Below are 26,212 nucleotides of genomic sequence, written 5' to 3' on the forward strand. Positions count from 1 at the left end.
CCCGGGAGAAAACAGGCTTGTGGGGCAGCCAAATGGGGTGGGAGTTGAGGTCTGGAGAAGAAGAGCAGACAGGGTTTTATTCATCCCTGTTCCCTTTCATAACCCTTTCTGAGAGCAGAGAAAGCTGGTGAGAGAATGAAGGCAACCCTTTTAAAATACTCAGTGCCACAGTGAATAAGTTCTGCCCCAATCCTGCTGGCACGTTGCTTAGTTGCTGTCTCTGCCATTGCCTTATAATGAATAATTTTTCTTTCTGATTTTTTTCTCTACAAAATTAATAGACTTATTTCTTAAAAATATCAGTTTGTTTTATCTCAGGACATTTAAAATGAAATTAAAATAGTTTGCTCTAATAAATTTTTACCCTCAACAAGACTCTCTTGGAGGGTTCCACTGAAGTTATGCTCACCCATTCTGACTCAGTTTTTTGGGCAGCTTCCTCTTGAATTTGTTATTAGCTAATACCAGTAGTTGGCAAAATGGTCCTCATTACCCTGTATAAGAAAGTGTGAGGGGCTCTCTGATGCCCTTGATGGGCATAGAGAAAGCATGCTAGGAAAGATTTGCTTTAAAAGGCTTTGAAGTGAATGCCCTTTTGATGACTTTATTTTAATTTAGCTGCTAATATTTGCAGGGACTTTTTTTGGTAAAATATCAGAAGCTCATTCTCAGTATTATTGAGTTGTATTTGTATCATTCCTCAGAGCTTTGAAGTTTATAAGGTCCTAGATTAAGTATAAATAAGCAAATCCATGGATTATCTGCCATTAAAACCTGACATTAAAAATCAAACAAAGACAGACTGAGTCTTAGTGTTCATTTAGATAAGTTTAACTGGAAGGGTGACACTGAATGTTTTTCATTTGTGGACTGGTTAAGTTACGGTCCAAATTTGGAGAGGGTGATAAAGTGTAACATGAAGAGCAGGGCCCTGAGACCTAGGGAGGTCCAGCTTCAACATCAGGCTGGATCTGTGAACTCACTGTCTTGTGTTTTGTTTTTTCCAAAGATGAACTTTTGGAACCATTTTTCATAGGCCTCCTACCTAATTGTTTAATCACTTCTATTGCTAGACTAGACTCTTACCAAATGCTCATGCTGCTTGAGATGTCTGGACTATGTGCCTGACTCCATGCCGAGATACACAGTGTCTGTCGCAGAAACCTCAGGCCCAAAGGAGGACACAAAGCTGGGTTTCTCCCTCTGCCCCACACTCTATGCACCTGTGCATTACTCATTCTGCATGCCATTCTCTCCATAATTAAGAGCAGAAATGCTTGTTCTCTTCAATGTCATTGTGTCCTTGGCATCCTGTGCCCGGGTCTGGCAGCTAGACCGGGTTCAGCAAAGGTTTGTTGAACTGAACAAAGCAACAACCAAGAGCTCTAAAATCAGGAGTCGAAGGCTGTATTACTGGCCCCTCTCATGGTACCTAATATCTTTGACAGTCTTAGAGCTTGTATTTCTGTAGGCCTGAATTTAAATCAAGTTCTTTTTAAAACTGTGTTAGCCATCATGCCTGTTGTGAATGGATTCACCGACTTCCTTTACCATTCATTGCCAGTCACTGGAAGTGTTAAATATGCTCCTTCTACCCACCCCGTGGATGATTTTTATTGTCCAGCTCCAGAGCTCTTGGCCACTAATAAAACAATTGCTGCTTATTTATGTAGTAGTTTGTTAGTAGCGTTTCTGTTGCAGAATCTTCTGTGTGGCTTTTAATACCTTACAGCATCTTGTGCAATAAATGTTTATTGAATTGAATGCAATAAAATATTAACTAATATAAGAAAAGCACTCTATAATCACTCAGTAAGTATACAGATTGTATTAACATTTAAGCCTAAAAACAACTTGATAAAGTGGGTAGATATCTCAATTTTATTGAAATTAAGGAAAATTGGGATTGATGAAGTTTAGTCTTAGGTGAGAATTAAACTCTTTCTCTACTCCTGATGCCCTTATAACAGCTAAGTAGCAGAACAAGTTCGAAGAGGAATATTTGGAAAGAAAAGACTTGCATTTCAAAAATGGTAAAACATATTTAACTAAAGTAGCACCTTCTTGTGTTTTGAAATGGTTAAATGATAAGATGGTGGTGACCCATTATTTATGAGTTCTATCAGCAGCTCAGTTTTGGTTCTTGGTAGCGGTTTACTTCAGGAAGACTTCAACAGGAATATGTTAGTCATCACTGGGCAATTTGTTGTTACGGTCACTTGCTACTTTTAAGGACAATAGCTGAGCCAGACTAGAAATTCTTGTAATAAAGCCAATGTCAGAGAGCTGTAGAGGATTGACTTTCAGAAAACAAGGGCTGATCCTTTGATTTAGAGTTGTCCAGACATTTAGAAAGTTAGGCATACCCAATTTTCTAAGGTTTCCTAGAAATTAGGAAAAGATAACAGGTGGTTTTGGAAGAGGTAGAGGGCTAGTATTAGATATGGGAAAGTAGACAACTATGGGAAAGCAGCCATCTTTTTCTTTTTTAAAAATTTGTTCCTTGTTTTTTAATCATAATTCACATATCTTGAATGCATTATACTTTTAAAAGGAGAATATTATTTTGAAGCTACAAGATGGAAACACATTTTTAGAGGGAAAAAATGTGAAGGACAAAACAACTGACTTGCTCATTTGGGAAAGCATATAACTCTTCATTTGTCTCTCTGATAAATGCTTAGTCTCTATTAACCTCTTTGTTCATACAGTATTTTTCTTCGTGGCACAACGTTAGAGTTGTTTTTTAAATACCATTATTTGACAAGGTACTGTGCTGGACACTATATGCATTATTACAACTTCCAGTCCTCAGAACAACCCTTGAAATTAGCTCTTGTCATCCTTTTTTGTAGGTCAGAAAAGTGCTGATCAGTCAGAGAGAGTTTAAGTAACTAGCCCAAGGTCATGCTAGAAAGTGGTAGAGCTCACATTCAAACCCAGGCCTCACTAGCTCCAACACTTTTGTTCTTTGCACTGCTCAGATTCTGCTCTTCCCAGTTTGTTTCCTCTCTGGCAGGATGCCTTTGGGAAGAAGTAGTTACAGTTTGGAGAGACCAATATATCTGAGCCAGAGAAACGTGCCATCTATACCTGGCTCTATATGAAAAATACACCCTGAGAGAAAATGACTTTGCAGCAGCATTTTAAGAAACAACAAAACTTACTCCTGAAGGAAACCACATCGGGCTGAAAACTAGAAAAACTGACTTCTAGACCCTGTTGTTCCATCACGTGCCAGCTTCTCAGTTTGCTTCTGGGCCTCAGTTTCTTTAGTTGTAAAACAGTGAGCCCTCTACTAAATCCTAAGGGCCCTCTAACAGCTCATTTCTGTAATTACTAATGTGTCCATAGGATGATAATCATTTAAAATCTTGCTAAATTTAGACAGTGCCTGAAGTGCATCCTTGTGTGTGTGTGTTTATTTATCTGTTCCCCGTAATTAGACTATGAGTCCTTTGAGGACAGAGAATGCACCTTACTGGTTTTTTGCATAGCACAGTGTCTAGAAATAGCGTCCTCCCAGAAATTAATGTATGAGGAATGAAGATGTGCTCTAGGAAGTTTATGTTCAGTTGCTTTTTGGTAGTTTATTAGTAACCCCAGTTTTACTATCTTGTAGTTCTTTGGTTATGTGCTCATCATTTTTTTTAAAAAAATATTTTTATTGAGGTGAAATACACATAACATTAACTATTAACATTATTAATTAGATAAAATTAACTATTTTAATTCATTGGCAATTTAGTATATTTACGGTGTTATGCAATCACTACTTCTTTCTAGTTCTAAAACATTTTCATCACCCCAGAAGGAAACCCTGCATCTATTAAGCAATTGCTTCCCAAATCCCTCCCATCCCTCAGCCCTTGGAAACCACAAACCTGAGTTTCATTTCTGTTGATTTATTTATTCTGGATATTTCATATACATGGAATTACACAATATGTGACCTTTTGTGTCTGGTTTCTTTCACTTGGCACAATGTTTTCAACCTTGTAGCATATATCAGTACTTCATTTCTTTTTATGGCTGAGTAATATTCCCTGTGTGTATTATGTCACATTGTATTTTACCCATTCATCCCCTAATAGACATTTTGGCTGTTTGCACCTTTTGGCCATTGTGAATAGTGATGCTGTGAACATGTGTGCACATGTATTTGTTTGCGTTCCAGTTTTCAATCCTTCTGGGTATGTTATACCTAGGAGTGATATTGATGGGTCATATGGTACTTTCCTGATTAGCTTTCTGAGGAAGAGCCAAACTGTTTTCCACAACAGCTGTATCATTTTACATCACTACCAGCAATTGTACAAGGGTTCCAGTTTTTCCACATCCTCACCAACATTTATTTTCCATTTTTCTGAGAATAGGTAGGGGGTGTGAAGTGGTACCTCATTGTGGTTTTGATTTGTGTTTCCCTAATGACTAATGATGTTGTGAGCATCTTCTCATATGTTTGTTGGCTGTTTGTATATCTTCTTTGGTAAAATGTCTATTTAAACCATTTACCCATTTTAAAAATTAGGTTGTTTGTCTTTTTGTTGAGTTGTGACAATTATCAATATATATATATATTTGGGATACTAGTTCCTTATCAGATACCGAATTTGTAAATATTTTTTCCCTATTTTATAGGTTGTCTTTTCACTTTGTTAATAATGTCCTTTGCACAAAAGCTTTTAATTTTTATGAAGTCCACTCTATTTTTTTTCTTTTGTTGCTTGTGGTTTTGGTGTCACATTTAAGAATCCATTGACAAATGCCCATGAAATATATGCCCATGTTTTCTTCTAAGAGTTTTATGGTTTTAGCTTTTATATTTAGATCTATGATGAGTTAATTTTTGTATATGATGTCAGGTTGGGGTCCAAGTCGATTCTTTTTGTCTGTTTGGGGCCTCTTGCAATTTCATATGAATTTGAGGGTTGGCTTTTCCATTTCTGCCAAAAAGACCGTTGGAATTTTGGTAGAGATTACATTGACTCAGTAGATCGCTTTGAGCGGTATTGCCATCTTAACAATATTAAGTCTTCCATTCCATGTCTTTGTTTAGGTGTTCTTAAGTTCCATTTATTTAGGTCTTCTTTAATTTCTTTCAGCAGTGTTTTGTAGTTTAAGTGCATAAATCTTTCACCCCCTTGATTAGATTTTTTCCTAGGTATTTTATTCTTTTGGATACTGGCATAAATAGAATTGTGTTCTTAATTTACTTTTCAGATTGTTCATTGCTGGTACATAGAAACACAATTGACTTATGCGTTGTTCTTGTACCCTGTAAATTTACTGAATTCGTTTTTTAGCTCTAATAGTTTTTTGTCTATGGAATCTTTGGGATTTTCTATATATAGGATTATGTCTTCTGCGAATATAATTTTACTTCTTCCTTTCCAATTTGGATGCCTTTTCTTTTTCTTTCTTTTTTTTTTTTTTTTTTTTTTTTGCCCAGTTGTTCTAGCTAAGACTTCTGGTACAATGTCAATAGTGGTGGTGAAAGTGGGCATCCTTGTCTTGTTCCTCATGTTAGAGGGAAAGCTTTCAGTTTCTTAACCATTGAGTGTAATGTTTGCTGTGTATGCTTATTGTCTTTTAACCTACTAAGTCAGAGGTTGTCACCTGAGAACTTGTTAGAAATGCTAGCTCTTAAGACCCACCCCCAATCTTCTGATTCTGAAACTATGGGAAGTGGAGTTTAGCAATCTGGATTTTCAGAAACCCTCTGGATGATTTTGATGCACACTAAAGTTTAAGAACCACTGCACTAGAGTTTAAGCTTAGGTTAGAACCTGTGCTTTATTTTATTATCTTTGTATTCCTTTTAGTTCTCTTGTGGGATTAATTAGTGTTGAATAGCTTTAAAAAAAATCAGTGTTCCTCAAAGTGCCTACATAATCTCTTCGCTCGTCTACATGTCTTGAATCACCATGAATAACTGGAGATTCATTATTAGACATTCACAAGGTTCACCAGAAGACCTCACATTTTGCATTAAGTCTTAGACCCTTAGCAAACAGCGCAAGTGTACTTTTTTTTTTTTTAATATATTTATTTTTGGCTGCGTTGGGTCTTCATTGCTGTGTGCAGGCTCCTCATTGTGGTGGCTTCTCTTGTTGCAGAGCACGGGCTTCAGTAGTTGTGGCACGCGAGCTCAGGTGGCTCACAGGCTCTAGAGCGCAGGCTCAGTAGTTGTGGCGCACGGGCTTAGGTGCTCCGCGGCATGTGGGATCTTCCTGGACCAGGGCTCAAACCTGTGTCCCCTGCATTGGCAAGCAGATTCTTAACCACTGCGCCACCAGGGAAGCCTGCAAGTGTACTTTTATTTAGACCATTTGTTTTGATAAGTGCTTTCACCATAATTATCTGGTTACCTATTAGCTGTGGCCTTATCCATATGACTACTTCAATGAGCAAGAAATTATATTTTGGCTATTTAGAAAGACTCAGGTGTCTTTTTTTTTTTTTTTAAATAGGGTTCATTGGATTTTATCACATCTATGTTTTGCCCTTGCTTTATTTTTCTCATTAGTTTTCCTTTATCTTGCTGTGTTGTGTTCTCAGTCCTCTTACATCCTTCCCCCCCACCACCCCTTTCATCCTTTTTGAACAAGAAAATATTTAAGTTAATAAGCTAAGAATGTGATTTATTACTACTAATGGCTGTTGTTGAAAGTAGCCATTTGGACACACAAGTACCAGTTTATAGACAATTACAATCATAACATTCTACTTATTCACTACTTGTTTACCTACTGGCGAATATTCAGTTTATAAAAAATACCATTTCAAAATGTCAAAATTGTGGTATAATTAATTATTTATAGCTAATCTATTTCTGAGACTAATTTAAATGATAATATATACCCTGGATTCCCATTTTCCACCACTTTCAGTTGTCTAAACCTCATTTGTACATTCTCCTCGAGTCAGTCTAGTTAACTCTTCTCCCAGGACGGGTGAATATTCTGAATATAGTATCAGAGCAAGGGGTATCTACATGTGTGGGCTCTGGGGGGATCCCTGGTAGCAGGGAAGAAGCACAGAGTGAAGCAGAATGGTTGTACAGCCATGGCAGGGACTTAGAAGCTCTCCATGAGCTATGTGTCCCTAGAAATACAACATTGCTGGACTTTCCTTCTGTCTCTTTGATGTGAGAATAAAGTTGTAGGATCATTGCATGAATTACTGTTGGTTGAATAATTAAGCCACTCTCCAACCTTTCTTGTTCACAGTTTGCTGTAAGTAAATGAAAAATCAATTTATTAACAAATGCTAGCAGACTTTTAAGATGTTAGACCATGTGCTTGCATATTGCAGTTAAATTTTTTAATGACTATAAACTGATCATAGTTCTTGTTTGTGTCTCACATCTTGTTCAGTGAAAAAAAAGGGAATGTTCATTGCAGCACTATTTACAGTAGCCAGGAGATGGAAGCAACCTAAGTGTCCATCGACAGATGAATGGATAAAGAAGATGTGGCACATGTATACAATGGAATATTACTCAGCCATAAAAAGAAACGAAATTTGAGTTATTTGTAGTGAGGTGGATGGACCTAGAGTCTGTCATACAGAGTGAAGTAAGTCAGAAAGAGAAAAACAAATACCATATGCTAACACATATATATGGAATCTAAAAAAAAAAGGTTCTGATGAACCTAGGGGCAGGACAGGGATAAAGACCCAGACTTAGAGAACGGACTTGAGGACACGGGGAGGGGGAAGGGGGAACGGTAAGCTGGGACGAAGTGAGAGAGTGGCATGGACTTATATACACTACCAAATGTAAAATAGCTAGTGGGAAGCAGCAGCATAGCACAGGGAGATCAGCTCGGTGCTTTGTGACCACCTAGAGGGGTGGGATAGGGAGGGTGGGAGGGAGATGAGAGGGAGGGGATATGGGGATATATGTATGCGTATAGCTGATTCACTTTGTTATACAGCAGAAACTAACACAACCATTGTAAAGCAATTATACTCCAATAAAGATGTTGAAAAAAAAAAAGAAAAAAGGGGGGGGGGTTCTTGACTGTTGAAGTCACAGCCTGAAATTGATCAAATTTCCCAAGGCATTTTTTTCATGGAATTACTTGGCTTTTAGCAAACATTCTAGTTCCAGTTCTAGAAATTGTACGTGTGACATCTTTCATCTGTGGAAGAGTTCATGTGGTCTTTAGCTGAGCTTCTTAATTAGTTTCTCAAAAAAAAAAAAAAAATCTGAAGTAGTTTGGAAGTGTATGTTTGTGTTCAAATTATTTAATCTACGTGTATGTATATTTGTGTAGACCTACCTTTATGTAACAAGACTGTTTAATTAAAGAGGGTTCCAGATATCCTAAGAGATTTAAAAAGTTTTTTTCCAAAAAGTTTAATCAATGATTTCCCAATACAGTCAGAAAGGAAGTTAGTTTGGGGAGATTGTGTCCCTTTTTACCCCTCACATATCCGGTGTTGGTGGTTTGAACAAGAAGGGAACCATTTTCCACATATTCTCAGGGCTATATCCTTTCAGTCTTCTGTGTCACGAGATTATCGGTTAAAAATCAAAAGGAATCTAGTAGTCCTAAAAGTTTAGGAAGAGAAGTTTGTGCTTTAATTAGGGAAGAATTATAATAGTATCAGGAGGTTCTCAAACACAAACTGTTGAGCAGAGGCAGTAAACTCACTGATTGGGAGATAAGTATTTAGGGAGACAGTAACTTTTCTCATACCACCATTGTGAAAGGGATTTTATTTTCCTAGCTTTTAAACTCCTGAATGCCTGTGTATGCAATGGTTTATTTCAGAAAGGAGAGAAACCTTAGGGTTCTAGGGCAGAGCTGAGTTTCGGAAACCATTACTGTATATTTCGCAAGGATTTTTGAAAGGCTTTTGATGACAGTGACAAGAGGAAGGGGGAACAAGCATGTTAAAGTCATTTGGCTACTTTTGAAACCAAGGCCAGGAAGAAAACATTTTCTGGCTGTAAATCATTTACTTGTCCTACATTCTTTAAAGCGTTTTATACAAATGACTTTAACAGTTTTAGGGGTCATGCCTGGGGTTAAGAGACTGTTTGCCTGGTATACATTTTGGTGATTAAAAAGTAATACTTTATTGAAGTGGTAGCATTTCTGTTCACACTCTGCACTGTGAAATATTTGATATTTGTCTGATGAGGAAGGTTTGCCTCGTAAGTCAGTATTGTACACAGAGTATGCGTGTTGACTTTATGTGTTACAGGGACATGTACTGTTAAAAAAATAGTGCTTAAAATGTAATTGTAATGAAAGAACAGGAAAAAACAAAAAACTATAAATAAAAAAAGAGAAAAATTGTAAAGATTGCTAACATTTTGATGAGTGGTTATTATGCCATGCACTGCCCTAAATGCTTTTACATGTATTATTGAATTTAGTCTTTAAACCCAAACCTGTGAGGTAGGAATTGTTATTCTCATTGACAACTGAGGCATAGAAAGGCTAAGTGAATTGTCCAATGTCACACAACCAGTGTGAATAGTGAGCTGGGAAATGAAACCAGGCGGAGGCCACGCTCTTAATGCCTGCTTATAGAGCTGAGTGCATTGCCCCTTGGATTTCAAAGGTAGTACTCAGGCTAAGAGTGAAATAGTTGTCTATGATTTTTAAGTGAATCAATTCAAATGAAAATATTTAGTAAATACCTAAATGTCTTAACGGCTGTGGCAAAAATGCTAAAGCTGATGAGAAAGATGGATTTGGAAGATGAATTTGGAAAGTGCCTTCAGTGATTGCTGGATGTATTAGTTGGAATGGTACTTAAAAATACAGTGGGGTCGTGGAATTATCCATTCTTATGCCATTGTCATCCTTTTCTTTAACTGATTACCAGTGTGTTACTATGTGAGAGACTACTGTGGTATTTTGTATGTATTCAGAGATTATCAGAGAGTTTAGTACTTTGGCATATTGTCCATGACTTTTCCTGAGAAGTAGTTGTAACAGTGGATTGTACTGTGAGGTGAAAGGTGCATTGTGCTTATATGTAAGTGCAGCACTGGGTGGCAGGGTCTGTCTTCTTTTGCCAAGAAAAGTGTATTTTTCTTGGTTTTTGTTACAGCGGAGCAATTTTCATTGCCGGCAGCACAACACACATTAGGAGAAAGCAAATAAACAACACAGGGCACTTGGAGCCAGGAAGTCGCATCTCAAGACTAGAAACACACCTTTGGATTGACATTTGGGACATGGGTTGCTAAATAGGGGAGCCACCTGTCAAACTGAAAACCAGTGACCTGAGGTTCTTAAACTTCCAGGGAAACCATTTAGTCATAGGATCTTTGGAAGGGTGTCAGAAGTTGATTTTGATGTTATGACAATCAGTTTCCTTGTAATTAAATATTAACTCAAACTGTGCTTTAGGTAACTGAGCTTTGCCTTGCCTTTCTTTGTTTCCTTAGACATGCGATTAACATTTGTTGAATTTAATATTTTGAAACTAACCTCTTGTTAATTGAATGCTTTACTTTGAAATAATCCAAGTAAATTTGGTATGAGTATTCCTACTAGTGTCTAGTTTTAAAATATAATCTGTTTTTACCCCCTGCCTTATAAGAGACTTGTCAAATTCAGTTGGTTTGGAGTATTTTAAAGGTTTCTTCTATGTCAAATTAATGGCATGTTACAGTAACTTATTGAAAATAATAATCAAAATGAAAATTATAAACCCAAAGTCTATAGGAGCTTTTTAAACCAGAGGAGATAAACTCATTAAAATTTTATATACTTAAGCATATATTGATAATACATTATTTTAAAGGGAAAAAAGGAAACTTTTTGCCCTACTTTGTTAGACTACTCTTAACTGAGCAGCCTTAGTTTATGGAACTTGAGGCTTTGGGAATCATTAAGTATTTATAAAGATGCTCATAGGGACTTCCCTGGTGGCGCAGTGGTTAAGAATCCGCCTGCCAGTGCAGGGGACACAGGTTTGAACCCTGGTCAGGGACGATCCCACATGCCATGGAGCAACTAAGCCCGTGCGCTACAACTAACGAGCCTGTGCTCTAGAGCCCGCGAGCCACGACTGCTGAGCCCGAGCACCACAACTACTGAGCCCAAGCGCCACAACCTCTGAAGCCTGTGCACCCTAGAGCCTGCGTGCCGCAACTACTGAGCCCGCGTGCCGCAACTACTGAAGCCCGTGTGCCTAGAGCCTGTGCTCCACAACAAGAGAAGCCACTGCAATGAGAAGCCCGTGCACCACAACGAAGAGTAGCCCCCGCTCTCCACAACTAGAGAAAGCCTGCACGCAGCAACAAAGACCCAGCGCAGCCAAAAAAAAAAATATTAAAAAAAAAAAATAAAAAGATGCTCATAGCTGTTCCCCCACCCCCACCCCCTTGACTTACGCAGCTGGAGAATTCCTTTTCATTTGTGATTTCAGGTCTAAGGCACGAGGTACCATTTACTGAAGAGAAAATAGTCAGTGATTCTCTTTAGTTTTGATAATATTTTAAAATACCAATGATTAGTTTGAATAATGTATATTTCTTCAGCTGTTAATATCTTACTCTTGCCTCTTTTAGGGCCTGCTGAAGTTCCCATGATGTCACCCAATGGATCCATTCCTCCCATCCACGTGCCTCCAGGTTATATTTCACAGGTAAACCATTTAATAGACTTCTCTACTCACTGTGGGCACTGTCATTATTCCAAAACAATATACGGCCTCAAAAACTTATTCCAGGATTAATTTAGTTAGGATAATGCTAGAGTTGTGGGGTTTTTTTGTTTTCCTTTTTTTGTTTTTGTTTTTGATTTTTGTGTGTGTGGCACCACATGGTCCTTCCTGAATGACGTGCCAGAAAGTCAGCGGGAGGGAAACACAGCAGGGTTACCAGGCTGCCCTCCTCTGAGGTGGGTTTCACACTTGACCATTTGATGGTGGTTCCTTCATTGAGTCTACTGCCTTAGAGACTTCCTTCTCCCTGTACCACAATTTGCTAGAAAAAAAAACTTGTAGACTTAATTAGTAAAAAATATCAAAGGAGACATATAGTTAACATAAATAGGGTCTGCCCTCTGTTATAGGAGTCCCATTTTTCTGTAATGTGGCACGACTTGGGCTTGATAAATTACTGAATATAATGTGAGAACTTCGCTGTTTGTACTTAAATTTCTCTGAAATTGGATTATTTCGTAAGTAAAAAAAAAAAAAAGCAATAGCTGTTTAAAAAGTAGTAGCAGGACTTCCCTGGCGGTCCAGTGGGTAGGACTCGGCGCTTTCACTGCCGAGGGTGTGGGTTCAATCCCTGGTCAGGGACCTAAGATCCCACAAGCCTCTCAGTTCGGCCCCCCAAAAAAAAAAAAAAAGAAAAAAAGAAAAAAGCAGTAGCAGCAGTTTCAGAGGTGTGTTGGAAAGATTAAAAAAAAAAAAAAGTTAAAGGATAAAGTTGTACTCCTATTCCTGGATAAGGTTTAAAGTCTTCAGGATGCCTGGAACATGGGCATCTGTATATACTTTTGTTTTTTGTCCTCAGCTCCTAAGACAACTTGAACTCTCCCTGCACTATTTCCTCCCCAAATACCTAACTAACCAACTGTTTTTCTCTCTTTCTGCCACTATTGTACTTTTCTGATTATAATGGCATCTTATATTCAATGGAAAAAATCTGAGAAGGCAGAAGAGTAGAAAAAAAGAAAATATTTGTAATTTTACTACCCACAGAAGACGATAATCTTTGTGTTAACATTTTTTGGATTATAGTCTTCCAGATTTTTTTTTCTTTCTCTCTCTGTCTGCTTTTAAAATGGTTTAAAAATCTGTAATTTTCATTTTCAGTGATTTTGCTGGGGTGAAAAAATTGGCAGCTGCATAGGAAAATTGCTGAAGTGCAGGCAGGAATCAAAGATTTATCCTTCTCTGATGTAAAAACTTATCCATTTCTTCACTGTCTAAGCCATAGTGCAGCCACTATAATTTCATTTTTTCCATCCCTACTTCTTTTATGTGAGCCAGTTTGACATCTTTTTTTTTTTTTGGAGGAGCCAGAACATTGGCCCATCTTCCCCCTGTTGCAAGTAAATGACTTGTTTTACACAAGTCTTTGTAAATAAGGATAACTGAAGGAGAAAAGGGTGCAGAGCAAGCCCTTCCAGCCAGGACACACGATGGTGGATCACATTCACGTCACCAGTCAATTAACAGAAAAGAACAAGGAATGTAGAATTCCATTATGTCTCCCACTCATTTATTTGAGGAAGTGTTTCATTCCCTTGAACCAGAGTACAGTTCTCACCATTGTGATGGCTGAAATAACACCTCCTTTTATGCTAAATGCCCTTTTAAGGAATACCAGTTAAAAATTGAACATTCTAGTGGAGAGAAGCTGTGATGTGCTTTTTCTTGCTAGTGGTGTTGCTGTGATTGTATTAACTGCCAAACATTTATTAGGATTCCTAGGAAACATAGAAACTTTTAGATCGTGGTGTATTTCTGATTCTGAAAAACTTCTATAGAAAATGTAAGTAGAAAGAGGAAAAGCAGAACTGTAAACTTACTTTCATAAAGCTGATGATGGAAGCATAGTGAAACACTTTCTGAACTCAGAATTGTGGCAGAAAGTGCTAGGAGATATTTGAAGAATTGTAAAAATGGAATAATTTGGATTCCGAATTGAAAAAGAACAAGAAGCAGTCTGTAAGGCACATATTCAACTCTTTTTAGACTGGGCTCTCTGCTCAGAAGATGGGCCCAGAGTTAAATAGCCTTCAGTGGTAGCATTATAACTTTAATGATATTTGACAGTGAAGTGTCTTAAGTAAAAGTGATAATTATAATGAAGAAAATTGAGAACCTGAAGAGGTACAACATCTTCTTTAAGGCTGACCGTATACACACTTGAAAGGAATGAAGAAGGTTGGAACCAAGTACAAAATGTCTTAGGAGACTTGTGAGGGAGCAAAATACATTTTTGCTATGCAGTTGTGGGAAGAAATAATCACTTAAAAAAAAATCCCCCTCCTGGCTAGACATACGTGAGAATGCCCAATACTAGTCTGTCCCTATGCAGTACAGTCTACACCTCAACCCCACAGTCGTTTTCCTCAAATACATGTGGCTTCCTTGTTCAGATCTAGAGTTGGGTGTACATTGCGTAGCGGTACAGTTAAAGGTCTCTGTTGTAGTATATGGATTCTTAATATTCAACCCTGTCCTCCTTTTGAGAGTCACCTTTTCCTGTTGCCCCACATTGCTACCACCTTAAACCTCTGTCCCCTGGCTTTTTCTCAACTTCATACTTTTGTGCCCATTATTTCTCTCTTCTTGGAGAACTCTAGAGCCCTTCTTTGTCTGACAGTTCAATAATTCTTCTACTCAAATACCCCTCCTCAATGTGACCACTTTAGAACCTCTAACACAGAGATGGTTGTTTTTGTTTGTTTGTTTTTTTCCAGCATCTTTGGTACTTTGTCCCCATCTCTGTCATGAAACACAATACATTTTATAACCATCCTCAAGAATCTTAATGCTTCATTGGGATTATATCTGAGAATTTAGAATACTGCCTGGTACATAGTAGGTACTTGATAAGTGCTTTTAAATGTAAGTCATTCGCCAACCTGAAATAAAGTAAATACAGGATAGATTCATCGGTTTGGTTCAAAGATTTGCAGGTTCAAGTAGAGTAGTAATACGCCTGATAGCTGGAAAATTGGCAAGATCAGAGTGATGTATACCTGCAAGGAATGAAATGCTCTGAATGTGGATTTAAGAGAGAGGAGTGCCAAGATAGTTCAGTAGAGGAAGGAGTAGTCTCTTCAACAAATAGTGCATTGACAACTGGTTATCCAGATGCAACAGAATGAAGTTGGACCTCTACCTCACACCATATACAAAAATTAACTCAAAATGGATCATATATGTAAGAGCTAAAACTGTATAACTCTAGGAGTATAATTTTGTAACCTTGGATTAGGCAATGGAATCTTAGATATGACACCAAAAGCACAAGCAGCAAAAGAAGAAAACAGATAAATTTGACTTCATCCAAATTACAACTTTTTGTGCTTCCAAGGTTACCATCGACAAAATGAAGAGAACTCATAGATTGGGAGAAAATATATGCAAATCATATATTTTAGAAGGGACTTGTATCTAGAATATATAAGGAAATCTTAACAGCTCAAGAATAAAAAGACAAAAAACCCAGTTTAAATATGGGCAAAGGATCAGAATAGACATTCTCCAAAAACAATGTACAAATGGCCAAATAGTACATGAAAAGATGGTGAACATCATTTAACCATCAGGGAAATGAAATCAAAACCACAGTGCAATATGCTTCACACACACTAGGATGGCTTTAGTCAAAGAGACAAGTAGGAACAAGTGTTGGCAAGGATGTGGAACAATTGGAACCCTCATACACTGCCTGTGGTAATGTAAAATGGTACAGCTGCTTTGGACGGTAGTCTGGCATTTCCTCAAATGGTTAAATATAGAGTTACCATGTGACTGTGCTATTCCACTCCTGGGTAAATACCCAAGAGGAGAGAAAACATATGTTTATACACAAAAAAGCTTGTACATGAATATTCATAGCAGCACTATTCATAATAACCCCAATGTGGAAACAACCCAAATGTCCATCAGCTTATGAATGGATAAACATGTTGTGATATATCCATAAAATGGACTATTATTCAGCCATAAGAAGGAATGAAGTACTTACACATGCTAAAAAGTGGATGAACCTTGAAAATATTGTGCTAAGTGAAAGAAGCCAGACACAAAAGCCATATACAGTATCACGCCATTTATATATAATGTTCAGAATAGGCAAATCCATAGACACTGATAACATATTAGTTGTTGCCAGGGGCTGAGGGAGAGAGTATTAGGGAGTTGCTGCTAATGGGTATGGTATTCTTTTTGGGGTGATGACAGTGTTCTGGAAATAAATAGTGGTAGTGGTCACTCAACCCTGAATATACTAAAAACCAACTGAATCACACACTTTAAAAGAATGGATTTTGTGGTATGTAAATTACACCTCAATAAAGCTATTACAAAAGAGCGGGGAGGGAAAGATAGTGACTAGTCCTAATTATTAATCAGCAAACAGTGGCACAGCTGGGAAAAATGGCCCAGCCTGTCTTGGTGCCTGTGTTGATGGTGGTAATAACTACTGTGTATGCTGTGCACTCTGCTAAATGCTTTATTTACGTTTCTAGTTTTCACCATCCTAACTTTACATACAAGGGAGCTAAGGCCCTGAGTTGAACCAGGATTGCAACCCAGGCATTTCTGAACTCACTGACCTTTTCCCCACTATGATGTGGTCTCTAAGTCAGTGACAGAGCCTACTTTGATGGATATACATTTGACCCTTGAAGAACATGAGTTGAAACTGTGCAGGTCCACTTATATGTGGATTTTTTTCAGTACTAAATCCTCAGTACTACACGATCCGTGGTTGGTTGATGCCATGGATGAGGAGCTACAGATAAGGAGAGCTGATTATAAGTCATTTGTGGACTTCTGACTGTGAGGCGGGTCGGTGCCCCTAACGCCCACCTTGTTCAAGGATTAACTGTATTTGCTTCATGTTACATTGCTTTTTGACAATGTGAGTGTGGGTGTGTGGTGTGTCTACTTGTGCATCTCTAACACTAAAACCCCAGCTACTCATATATGAGATGGTACATTATTGTAAGAAAATTGAAGAGAGAGGTAAGTAAATGATTAAAGACATTACAGTAGTCACTCTAAACTGAGTCAATGGGGAATTTCTTGGTTGTAGCATTCATTCCATACTTCAGTAGCTAAAAGTGCTTTAAAGGGCTTCCCTGGTGGTGCAGTGGTTGAGAATCTGCCTGCCAGTGCAGCAGACAAGGGTTCAATCCCTGGTCCGGGAAGATCCCACATGCCATGGAGCAACTAAGCCCGTGCGTCACAACTACTGAGCCTGTGCTCTAGAGCCCGTGAGCCACAACTACTGAGCCCACGTGCTGCAACTACTGAAGCCCACGTGCCTAGAGCCCATGCTCAACAATGAGAGAAGCCACCGTAACGAGAAACCCACGCACTGCAACGAAGAGTAGCTCCTGCTTGCCACAACTAGAGAAAGACCACGCGCAGCAACGAAGACCCAACACAGCCAAAAATAAATAAATAAACATAATAAATAAATTTTTTTAAAAAGTGCTTTAAAGATAAATTGATAAACTTGATCAAGTTGACAAAATACCAGTGTCAGTAATGAGCAGATGATCTTATAGAAAGACAAACATGTGGAGTTGAGACAGCTCTGCTCTGACGCACAGTCAACAGCACAGCCTGTGTTTTCTTAGGTTGGGAAGGACTGACCCTGTGGGCTATAGAGATAGTGTGGACTAGGGCAGGAGAACAGTGGAATCTTATCTGAGATAGTAAGCTTTTCTTTGTTGCAGTGTGAGTGTGTGTTTTGTGCTTTACTTTTTGGTGGGAGGCTGGGGGAGGTTTGAGGAAAATGTGATCTGACATTTTCAACTTGAGAGAAAATACAGGCTAAGTTTTTTTTGTTTTTTTTTTTTTTTTTCCACCTGTGAGAAAGTGGATTTAGGTGAGAGGGAATTTAATTTAGCCTTATCCACTTATCACCATTATTTCCATTATGTAAAAGCATTTATTAGTGTGATTAGGGTTGAAGCTATGGGAAAAGAGGGCGAGCTAGGAAGAACATGGACATTACTTGAAAAGGCCTGCTTTCGTATTCCACCATGGCTACTTCCGTGTAGCTTTTACAAACTCTTTTGCCACATAGGTGAATGCCTACCTGATGTGGCAGAGGGAAGAATTAAGAGAAATGCTATGTCAGGTGTGTAGTCCACAGTGGCATTCACTAAGTGGTAGCTATTAGAATGAAGAAGCCTGTTAGAACAATTTCAGTGAAAGTTTGGCAGAATTTGCCTTCCTCAATACATATTGAGATCATGCCATATGAAGCAAATTTTTCCTTTCATTGATACTTCCCTGGTTTTTCTTAAATTTTTTTAACCTCATCATTAACTTTTGAAGAATTTATATATAAAAACTTCTTAAGCAGATGCCTTGAGTTTTATGTTCCACGCTTCCATAGTAATTTATGAAACATTTTCAAAAGTTACAGGGAAAGGTTTCATGTAGACCCCCAGATTTAAAAAGCATATGAAGAGACAAAGTGAAACATCCAAATTAATGTTCCATCATTTGAGAAACCACTCTTCTTTTTCCAGGTTAATTGATGTAACCTAAAAACTTCAAAGAGTAGTCAAAATAAGTGTTTCTGTTGTTATAGCAGAAGTACACGCTTTAACCCATTCCATTGTTTTGGGGATTAGTTAATGGGTAAATACCTGTTGAAATTATATTCCATTAATAATAATTATAATATAATAATATTTATAATATTTAATAATATAATAATAATTATATTCCATTTCTCTTGACCGGGGAGAGACAAGAAATCTATTTAAAAACACGTTTAAATTTTGGTTTGGTTGATCATTCTCCAGTGAGGCTTGTTTTAAGAGTTGGCCAGAAATCAGAGCCCTGTGGAGAAACAATGGGGCCTGTTAGGTGGAAGCCATGGAATGCTTTTCTCCATTTTGTTCAGCCAAGTCGGCTGAGCTATGAGCATTAGCCTCAACTGCTTTCCTTTGGTAATTATTTACAACCTGGTGTTAAACTAATGCTGTGCTTCACCTTCAACGTTGTAAAAATGATGAGCAGGAAGGAACATGGGGCATTGCCCTGTGCCTGGGTAGACCAAGAGTCAGACCCATTTGGCGGCCAATAAGAAGAAAATTGGAATCTCTTTCAAAACTTTAAATCCTCTGGAAAAATGGACTTTTCTATAGGAAGTTAGGAAGATATTTCACAGTGAACAGTGTGTGTGCACACAGTGTGTACATGGGTGTTGGGAGCTTCTGTGGAAAAGAGCGGAGGGCTTACGTACCCATTCTGTTTTTGTTTCTATCATCATCAGATTTACAATAACTTTATTTTCCATTTTATGGCTTATTTTGTCCGAGGAGCGATTACAGACAAGGTTGGCAATGCTAAATTAAAGAGATGTACCCCCCCCCCCTCAAAGCATTGTGCAAGTTTTCTCTTTCTGAGTCCTCTGTCTCCCTGTTCTGCATTTCCTCTTGGATTTCTTTCCTTTGTTTCTACGATCCTGGCATTGTGACCTAATAGAACACAGGATTAGCAGGGTGAAATATGTGTCCTGTTCATCACTGTATCTCTAGTTCCTTGAAAGGTGTCAAGTACATACTAGGCATTTATCAAAATTTGGCTGACTTTTGGCGTCACTTTTATCTTGTGGAGGGAGGAGGGCAAAGGAAAGTGTTTGAGGATCTCTGAGGTTCTTTTCTAATCTAAAATTAGAGGATTCTCCTGTACTGTTCATACTGCTCCTTAAGAAGGAGACCAAGAGAGAATATAAGTAAGTTTCCGTAAGCAATCATCACCAAAACAGTGGGGCACACTTTTTTGGGATTTAGCATTCTATTGAGTAGAATGCTATTCTTCACTTCTACAGAAAAATGATAGTTGATTTGATAGTTGATTTTCATAGTAATAATATTGAGAAGATGTCACATCTGGAAATGACTTCTGAATCATTGATAAGGATTAAATTATGCACATTACATTATATATGATTTTATCACACAATTATTGTAGTCTGTCTTTCTAAATTAGTAACCCACTTTTGTCATATGTAACAACTTTTCTTAGAAAATCACATTTGCACAACCTTTGGGCACAAAACTTAACCAAGGTTAAGTGGTTATATTCCTACACACTCCTTGAAACTCATCAGATTTACAAACTTGGACTTACAGTTGTTTTGCTTTGTAGTAAATATCTGATTATCAACAGCACAGATTCTTAATCCTTTCTCGTGCCATGGAACCCACTGCCAGACTGATGAGCATTTTTAAGTGTAAAATATAAAATTCATAGACACAGTCTAGAACAACCTGCCTGTGTTTCCATGGATGTAAATGTGTCTGAGAAGCTGGACTGAAAAGATGTTATTGGCTGTGTCTTCTGTGCTGGTCAATGGAGAGATGCTGGAGGAACAGGAGCAGTTATTCCCGTTGATTCCTGCTGTTAATAGCTTTATGAATATCTTTTTTAAAAATTGAAGAACGGGCTTCCCTGGTGGCGCAGTGGTTGAGAGTCTGCCTGCCAATGCAGGGGACACGGGTTCGAGCCCTGGTCTGGGAAGATCCCACATGCCTCAGAGCGTCTGGGCCCGTGAGCCACAATTGCTGAGCCTGTGCGTCTGGAGCCTGTGCTCCGCCACAATAAAGGCTGCGATAGTGAAAGGCCCGCGCACCGCGATGAAGAGTGGCCCCCACTTGCCGCAACTAGAGGAAAGCCCTCGCACAGAAACGAAGACCCAACACAGCCAAAAATAAATAAATAAATAAAATAAAAGTAAGTTCCCTTTAAAAAAAAAAAAAAAAATTGAAGAACAGTTGATTTACAATGTTGTGTTAATCTCTGCTGTACAGCAGAGTGATTCCGTTATACCTATATATATACATTTTTAAAACATTCTTTTCCATTATGATTTATCTCAGGATACTGAATATAGTTCCCTGTGCTATACAGTAGGACCTTGTTGTTTATTATTAATATCTTAAAGGCAGCTCAGTTTGGCACAAATTAAACCATCAGATTGCTACTTACTGTTTGTCTTCTAACAAATATTCTGTTCCTTAAAACAGCATTTCCATCTAGTCTGAAATAATTGTTTGGTCCATTTTATTAATTGAAACTCTATGGATGTAACTCTTTTCACTTGTCCAATGTTCTCATGCTCCGTACAGATACTGGGGAGTACTAGATTTGATTTTTGATCTTCAAATGTGGTTCTTTTTGGTATTTAGGTTGGTAATATACAATAAAATATGACAAAAGGCACAGCATTTCTAGTGAGAGTACTTGGGTATGAATCTTGTCACCCATTTAGCTGGCCTTAGGTTAATTACTTAATTGCTCCTGAAGATTCTTAATCCAGAATTTAGGACTATGATGTTGCCTATGTTAGAGGATCTTCTGAGTATTATGCGACTTATGTGACTTATTATGCGAGCACTTTATACGTTATTAAGTTGCTTAGCTCTCTCTAAATAGGGCCTCTCTGTCCCTCAAGTTGGGGGCAACTGCCCCTCAAGCTAGGGTAGCCAAGATATGGTAATGGAGCTGGCACCAGCTGAGGACCCAACACCAGTTCTGTTGTTCATAAGATGTGTCTCAAACCTTGCTGGGCTTCCTTCTTAATGTCCCCTCAGCTATATAGCATTACATACTTTACTGAAGAAGTTGGATTAAAAGAGATACCACAGAAGATGTACTTGTTTCCATACTCCTCTCCAGCCTTCAGTGGTTTTAGTTATAAATCACTCGACAGTCACCTGGAAAGAGCCCTGTCTGTTTAGTAAAGTACTAAAAGTTGATTTGATTTATATATGCCCTAGTTGTGCTCCTTTTTCCAGATTAAAGATTTATGTAAGTGTGAGTGGTTTTTCTGTGTATAAAAGTGTTAGTACATATAAAGCCACCAGAGTGAGGCTTGCCATTTATGAGGGTATCTCCTTATATTGGTCACCTCTTTTTATTTATTTATTTTTTAACATCTTTATTGGAGTATAATTGCTTTACAATGGAGTGTTAGTTTCTGCTTTATAACAAAGTGAATCAGTTATACATATACATATGTCCCCATATCTCTTCCCTCTTGCATCTCCCTTCCTCCCACCCTCCCTATCCCACCCCTCTAGGTGGTCACAGAGCACCGAGCTGATCTCCCTGTGCTATACGGCTGCTTCCCACTAGCTATCTATTTTACATTTGGTAGTAAATATATGTCCATGCCACTCTCTCATTTCGTCCCAGCTTACCCTTCCCCCTCCCCATGTCCTCAAGTCCATTCTCTACATCTGTGTCTTTATTCCTGTCCTGCCCCTAGGTTCTTAAGAACCTTTTTTTTTTTTTCTTTTTTTTTTTTAGATTCCATATATGTGTGTTAGCATACGGTATTTGTTTCTCTCTTTCTGACTCCCTTCACTCTGTATGACAGACTCTAGGTCCATCCACCTCACTACAAATAACTCAATTTCATTTCTTTTTTATGGCTGAGTAATATTCCATTGTATATATGTGCTACATCTTCTTTATCCATTCATCTGTCGATGGACACTTAGGTTGCTTCCATGTCCTGGCTATTGTAAATAGCGCTGCAATGAATATTGTGGTACATGACTCTTTTTGAATTATGGTTTTCTCAGGGTATACGCCCAGTAGTGGGATTGCTGGGTCGTATGGTCACCTCTGTACAAGCTTGTCTGTAAGATTCATGCTCTAAAATACTGAAGACAAGTGCCGTATCAATACCTTCAACTTGTGATTCCCCATTCAGCAACCTCAGATTTGTTATCTGGATCTAACAGTTCCCCTGTCACTCTATACCTTAGCCATTGCCTGAAGTTGGCATGTGCATTAAAAATTGTGCACCAATGGAAAATTTAAGGTTTCTAGGTATAAATGAGTGTGTGGGTAAAATGTTTGGGGAATTTTTATTCATTCATGAATCACCTTATTACTTAAATCCTTAAGTTTGGTTACCTGTGAAGCATATGAAATTAGTTGTTTACTTAATCATTGGCAAGAACTGTTTCAGAAAAGTAGCTGGAATTTTCAAGGAACTTTTTTTTTCTTGATTCAGAGAGGATGTTGATTATCAATCTGCAACTACTCTGCAGGATAATCCTTTGATACTATATAAAGGGCTTTTAGAAACCCAGAAATATCACCAATAATTTATTTTTCCATTCTGCTACAAAAATAACCATGCTATGTGGCAAGAGGAGCTGGTCCTAAACCTAGGGGGTTTATTGTCTCAGAACATTCATGATAATGTTACACTGGAAAGAGCAGATAGTGTTTCATCAGTGTTGGGCTGTAACAGATGTGAAGAGAAAGGAGATTGAGAAGTAACATTTGATGTTTTCAGCCACAGTTGTGATTATTAAATTTGAAAAGACAGAAAAGTAAGTCAGGAGATTTGAGAAATACATTGAATTCTGCCACATTTTTAAGTCAAGTAACTTAACTTCATCTGTAAAATAGAATCACTACTTGGCTCCTGTAATTCTTTGGTTGCCCTTTGAATATTCCTTTGTCCTAATTTTCTCTTTCTTCTAAGGTACTTGGTGATGGTGGTAGGAGTTTCATCCATCCATAGCAGCAAAAAGGGGGTTGGGCTGGGGAAAGTAGAGTCCATATGTTTTAAGTCTCTACCCTCCATGAAGAACAAACTTGCTTTTCCTCTTTTGTATTGTTTACTATGTTAGAAAATGCAGAGTGAGGAGTCAGTGCAGAAAGGAAAGGTGAGAAATAATGCTTTTTTATTCCTGGTTGGTGATGAATAAAGTAAAATCACTCAGCTGCATTTGGATTTGAAGTAGAACTTATATAGGAAACGTGTAAATTTTGTGTGTCTTTCAAGAAAAATCATACTTATTTAAAATAAGAGTGTCAGGGATAACAGATCTGGAATTAATTGAGTTTAGATTATCTGAAACTTTAGAGTATGATGTCTAAACTCAGATATATACCTGAGTTATGGGGTGGGTTGAATTTGATAAAGAATGTGTTAATAACTTGTTGCTAGACATCAAATCTAAGAGAGATATTTTTTTTTTTTTTTGGCTTGCTTTTTCATTCATTTGTTGGTTAGCTAACATATATTGAGAGCCTCCTGTGTGCCCGGGTGTGTTGAGGGACTTGGAGTTGGTGGGAGAGACAGATCTGTAATCTGCGTTACAGGACGGATATGCTGGTGGAGAGGTGAGCACCAGTCTGGCTGACAGAAGCCTGGACTGTTTGCCTGCCCGTCCCTCTGTCCATGCAGCTGTTTCATGTTGCCCAGCCTTTTCTTCTCCTTGTTCACTGCTCAGTTTTAGCTGAGACTTCTTCCCTTACCAGAATGGCCTGGGAGCCCTCTTTTAAGTATGTTGGCCACAGTTAGAAAGTGAGTCTGAGCCCAACTTTCACAAACACATTAGGTCCCAGTTTTCTGTGTGCAGCAGCTCACTCAGGCAATCCAGATTTGCACGCTACCTGCATGCACGCGGGCTCACGTGTGTCCACATGCAGTCTGTTCTGCCCGCATCTGGGATCATCACTGGCCATTGGGGCAGCCTGTTAAAATTTTTCTTTTGCCTCCTACCATTGAAGCTCTTTTGATGCTTGTTGTTTGCAGCCCAGAAGAAGTAGAAGGAGAGAGTTTTAGGAACTGAGGAGTTTGTTAAAATTCCTGTGGTGCATTTCAGTTCAGTAAGGAGAAGAACTACCTTCTCTGTTAACCACGAGAAAGGATCATCAAAACATAAGTGTTTTTAAGACGTCCATTTTAGTTCTTGGACTCAAAATTGCACCTCACCTCCCTCCCTCACCACTTCCCCCCATAGCTCTCTGACCTTGTGTGCATTAGCTTAACTTTACTGAGCTTCATTCCTTTTCTCTCTCAAATGGGGATAATTGTATTTGCCTCCCAGGGTTGTTGGGAAGATTTAGTGAGGTGGTAATATTAATAGTAGTAATTGCTAGGTGAGGTTTATCTATTATGTATCAGGTACTGTTCCAGGACCTTAACATGTTGTTGCCTTATTTCAGGTAGAAGATATTAAAGCAGAGCAGCAGGTATTCAATAGATATTGTTTGTATCTTGAATCCTTTCACATCTCTTAAGAACCTATTTCTAACAGTTCATTATTTACATATTTATTTCGCAGCATACCTAACTCCTGTATGATTCTTTACATAATGAAAACTTGGGAGTATAGACCAGAATGAAAATCTGGTTCTGCAGTTGAACTAGTTGTACATTTTAATCATGCTGTGCCTTGGTTTTCTCATGTACAACGGGATGCTAATATCTAGTTCTCCAGTAGTTAAGGAAGTCACATGAGATAACAGGTGACAAGCAGCTGGCGGACCACAGGCACTGGCTGTGCCTTGCTTTCTCCTCTCCCTCCCTGCTGCTCCCATTAGCTCTCCCTCTTGCTCTTGCCCCCAGGCTATCTCATTTTGTTTTAACGGTTCTCTTGGTCATACTTCTAAAAACACTGGTGTAAGGAAGGCATACATTCTCTCGGTTTAACCTTTTGTGCCTCATTTTCTAGCCTCTCATCCATGTGTATAAGCCACAGGATAACAAAGGATACTAGGCACATAGAGGTTCCTCAGTAAATACTTATCGAGTAGAATAAAAGGACATGATAAAGATTCAAACTAGCTGCTGTTTGCCATCAAGCTTTCTTCCTTAGCTAGAGGAAGGTGGCTGGGTTTTAGACCAGGAGGATAAATGCATTACTTTTTGAAGAGAGGTTTTTTTTGTTTTTTGCGGTGCGGGGGGGCTTGTTTGCTTTGTTTTTTGTTTTTGTTTTAAGCAGACAAGAATGGTAGAACTTAAGATAGGAGGCTCTGATAGGTGGCATTTTAATTTGCTAAGGCCACCATAACAAAGTGTCACAAACTGGGCAGCTTAAACAACAGAAATTATTTCCTCACAGTTCCTCAGGCTGTCAGTTTGGTTTCTTTTAAGGCCTCTCTCGTTGGCTTGTTGATGGCCTTCTTCCTTTGCTGTCCTCACGTGGTCTTCCCTCTGCCTGTCTGTGTCCTAATTTCCTTTTCTTATATGGATATCAGTCATGTCTGATTAGGACCCACCCATATGACCTCATTTTACCATAATTACTTCATTAAAGGCCCTATCTCCAAATACAGTCACATGCTGAGGTACTGGGGGTTAGGACATAAATATATGAATTGGTGCGGGGCAGGGAGGAGGACACATAATTCAGTCCATAACAGGTGGCAACCTTGAGGACCTAGCACAATGATGTTTTCCAAGGATCTGTGCTCTCTGGAGAAGGTGAGTGTTCCGTTGAGTCACAGGGCTAGAAAAAAATCTAGATGAAGAATACTTGGTTTTCATTTCTGAAAAAACAGTACTTTGTTCTGATTTCTGAATGGAACTCACTAGGACTCAATCTAATTTTTCTCTTTATTTTTAGGCTAACTAGACAAATCTTAATGTTTACCACCTAGTTTTTCCCCACTTTTGAATATCCAGTGCTTGGCTCATAGTATGTATCAGGAAATAGTTGTTGAATTGAATACAGGTGATTTGTCTGCCTCTGGA

General features: G+C 38.4%; 1 protein-coding gene across 4 annotated transcripts in view; it reads left to right on the forward strand.

Moving 5' to 3' along the window:
* FNDC3B (fibronectin type III domain containing 3B) overlaps positions 1-26,212 on the forward strand; it is a 348,693-nt gene that overhangs the window by 173,504 nt on the left and 148,977 nt on the right. For all 4 annotated transcript variants that reach the window (XM_068546247.1, XM_068546249.1, XM_068546251.1 and 1 more), the window contains one exon: positions 11,549-11,625. In XM_068546247.1, the coding sequence (XP_068402348.1) occupies positions 11,549-11,625 (77 nt within the window). The remainder of the gene's footprint in view (positions 1-11,548; positions 11,626-26,212) is intronic.

The sequence above is a fragment of the Eschrichtius robustus genome, chromosome 6, assembly GCF_028021215.1.
Source record: "Eschrichtius robustus isolate mEscRob2 chromosome 6, mEscRob2.pri, whole genome shotgun sequence".
Lineage (NCBI taxonomy): Eukaryota > Metazoa > Chordata > Mammalia > Artiodactyla > Eschrichtiidae > Eschrichtius > Eschrichtius robustus.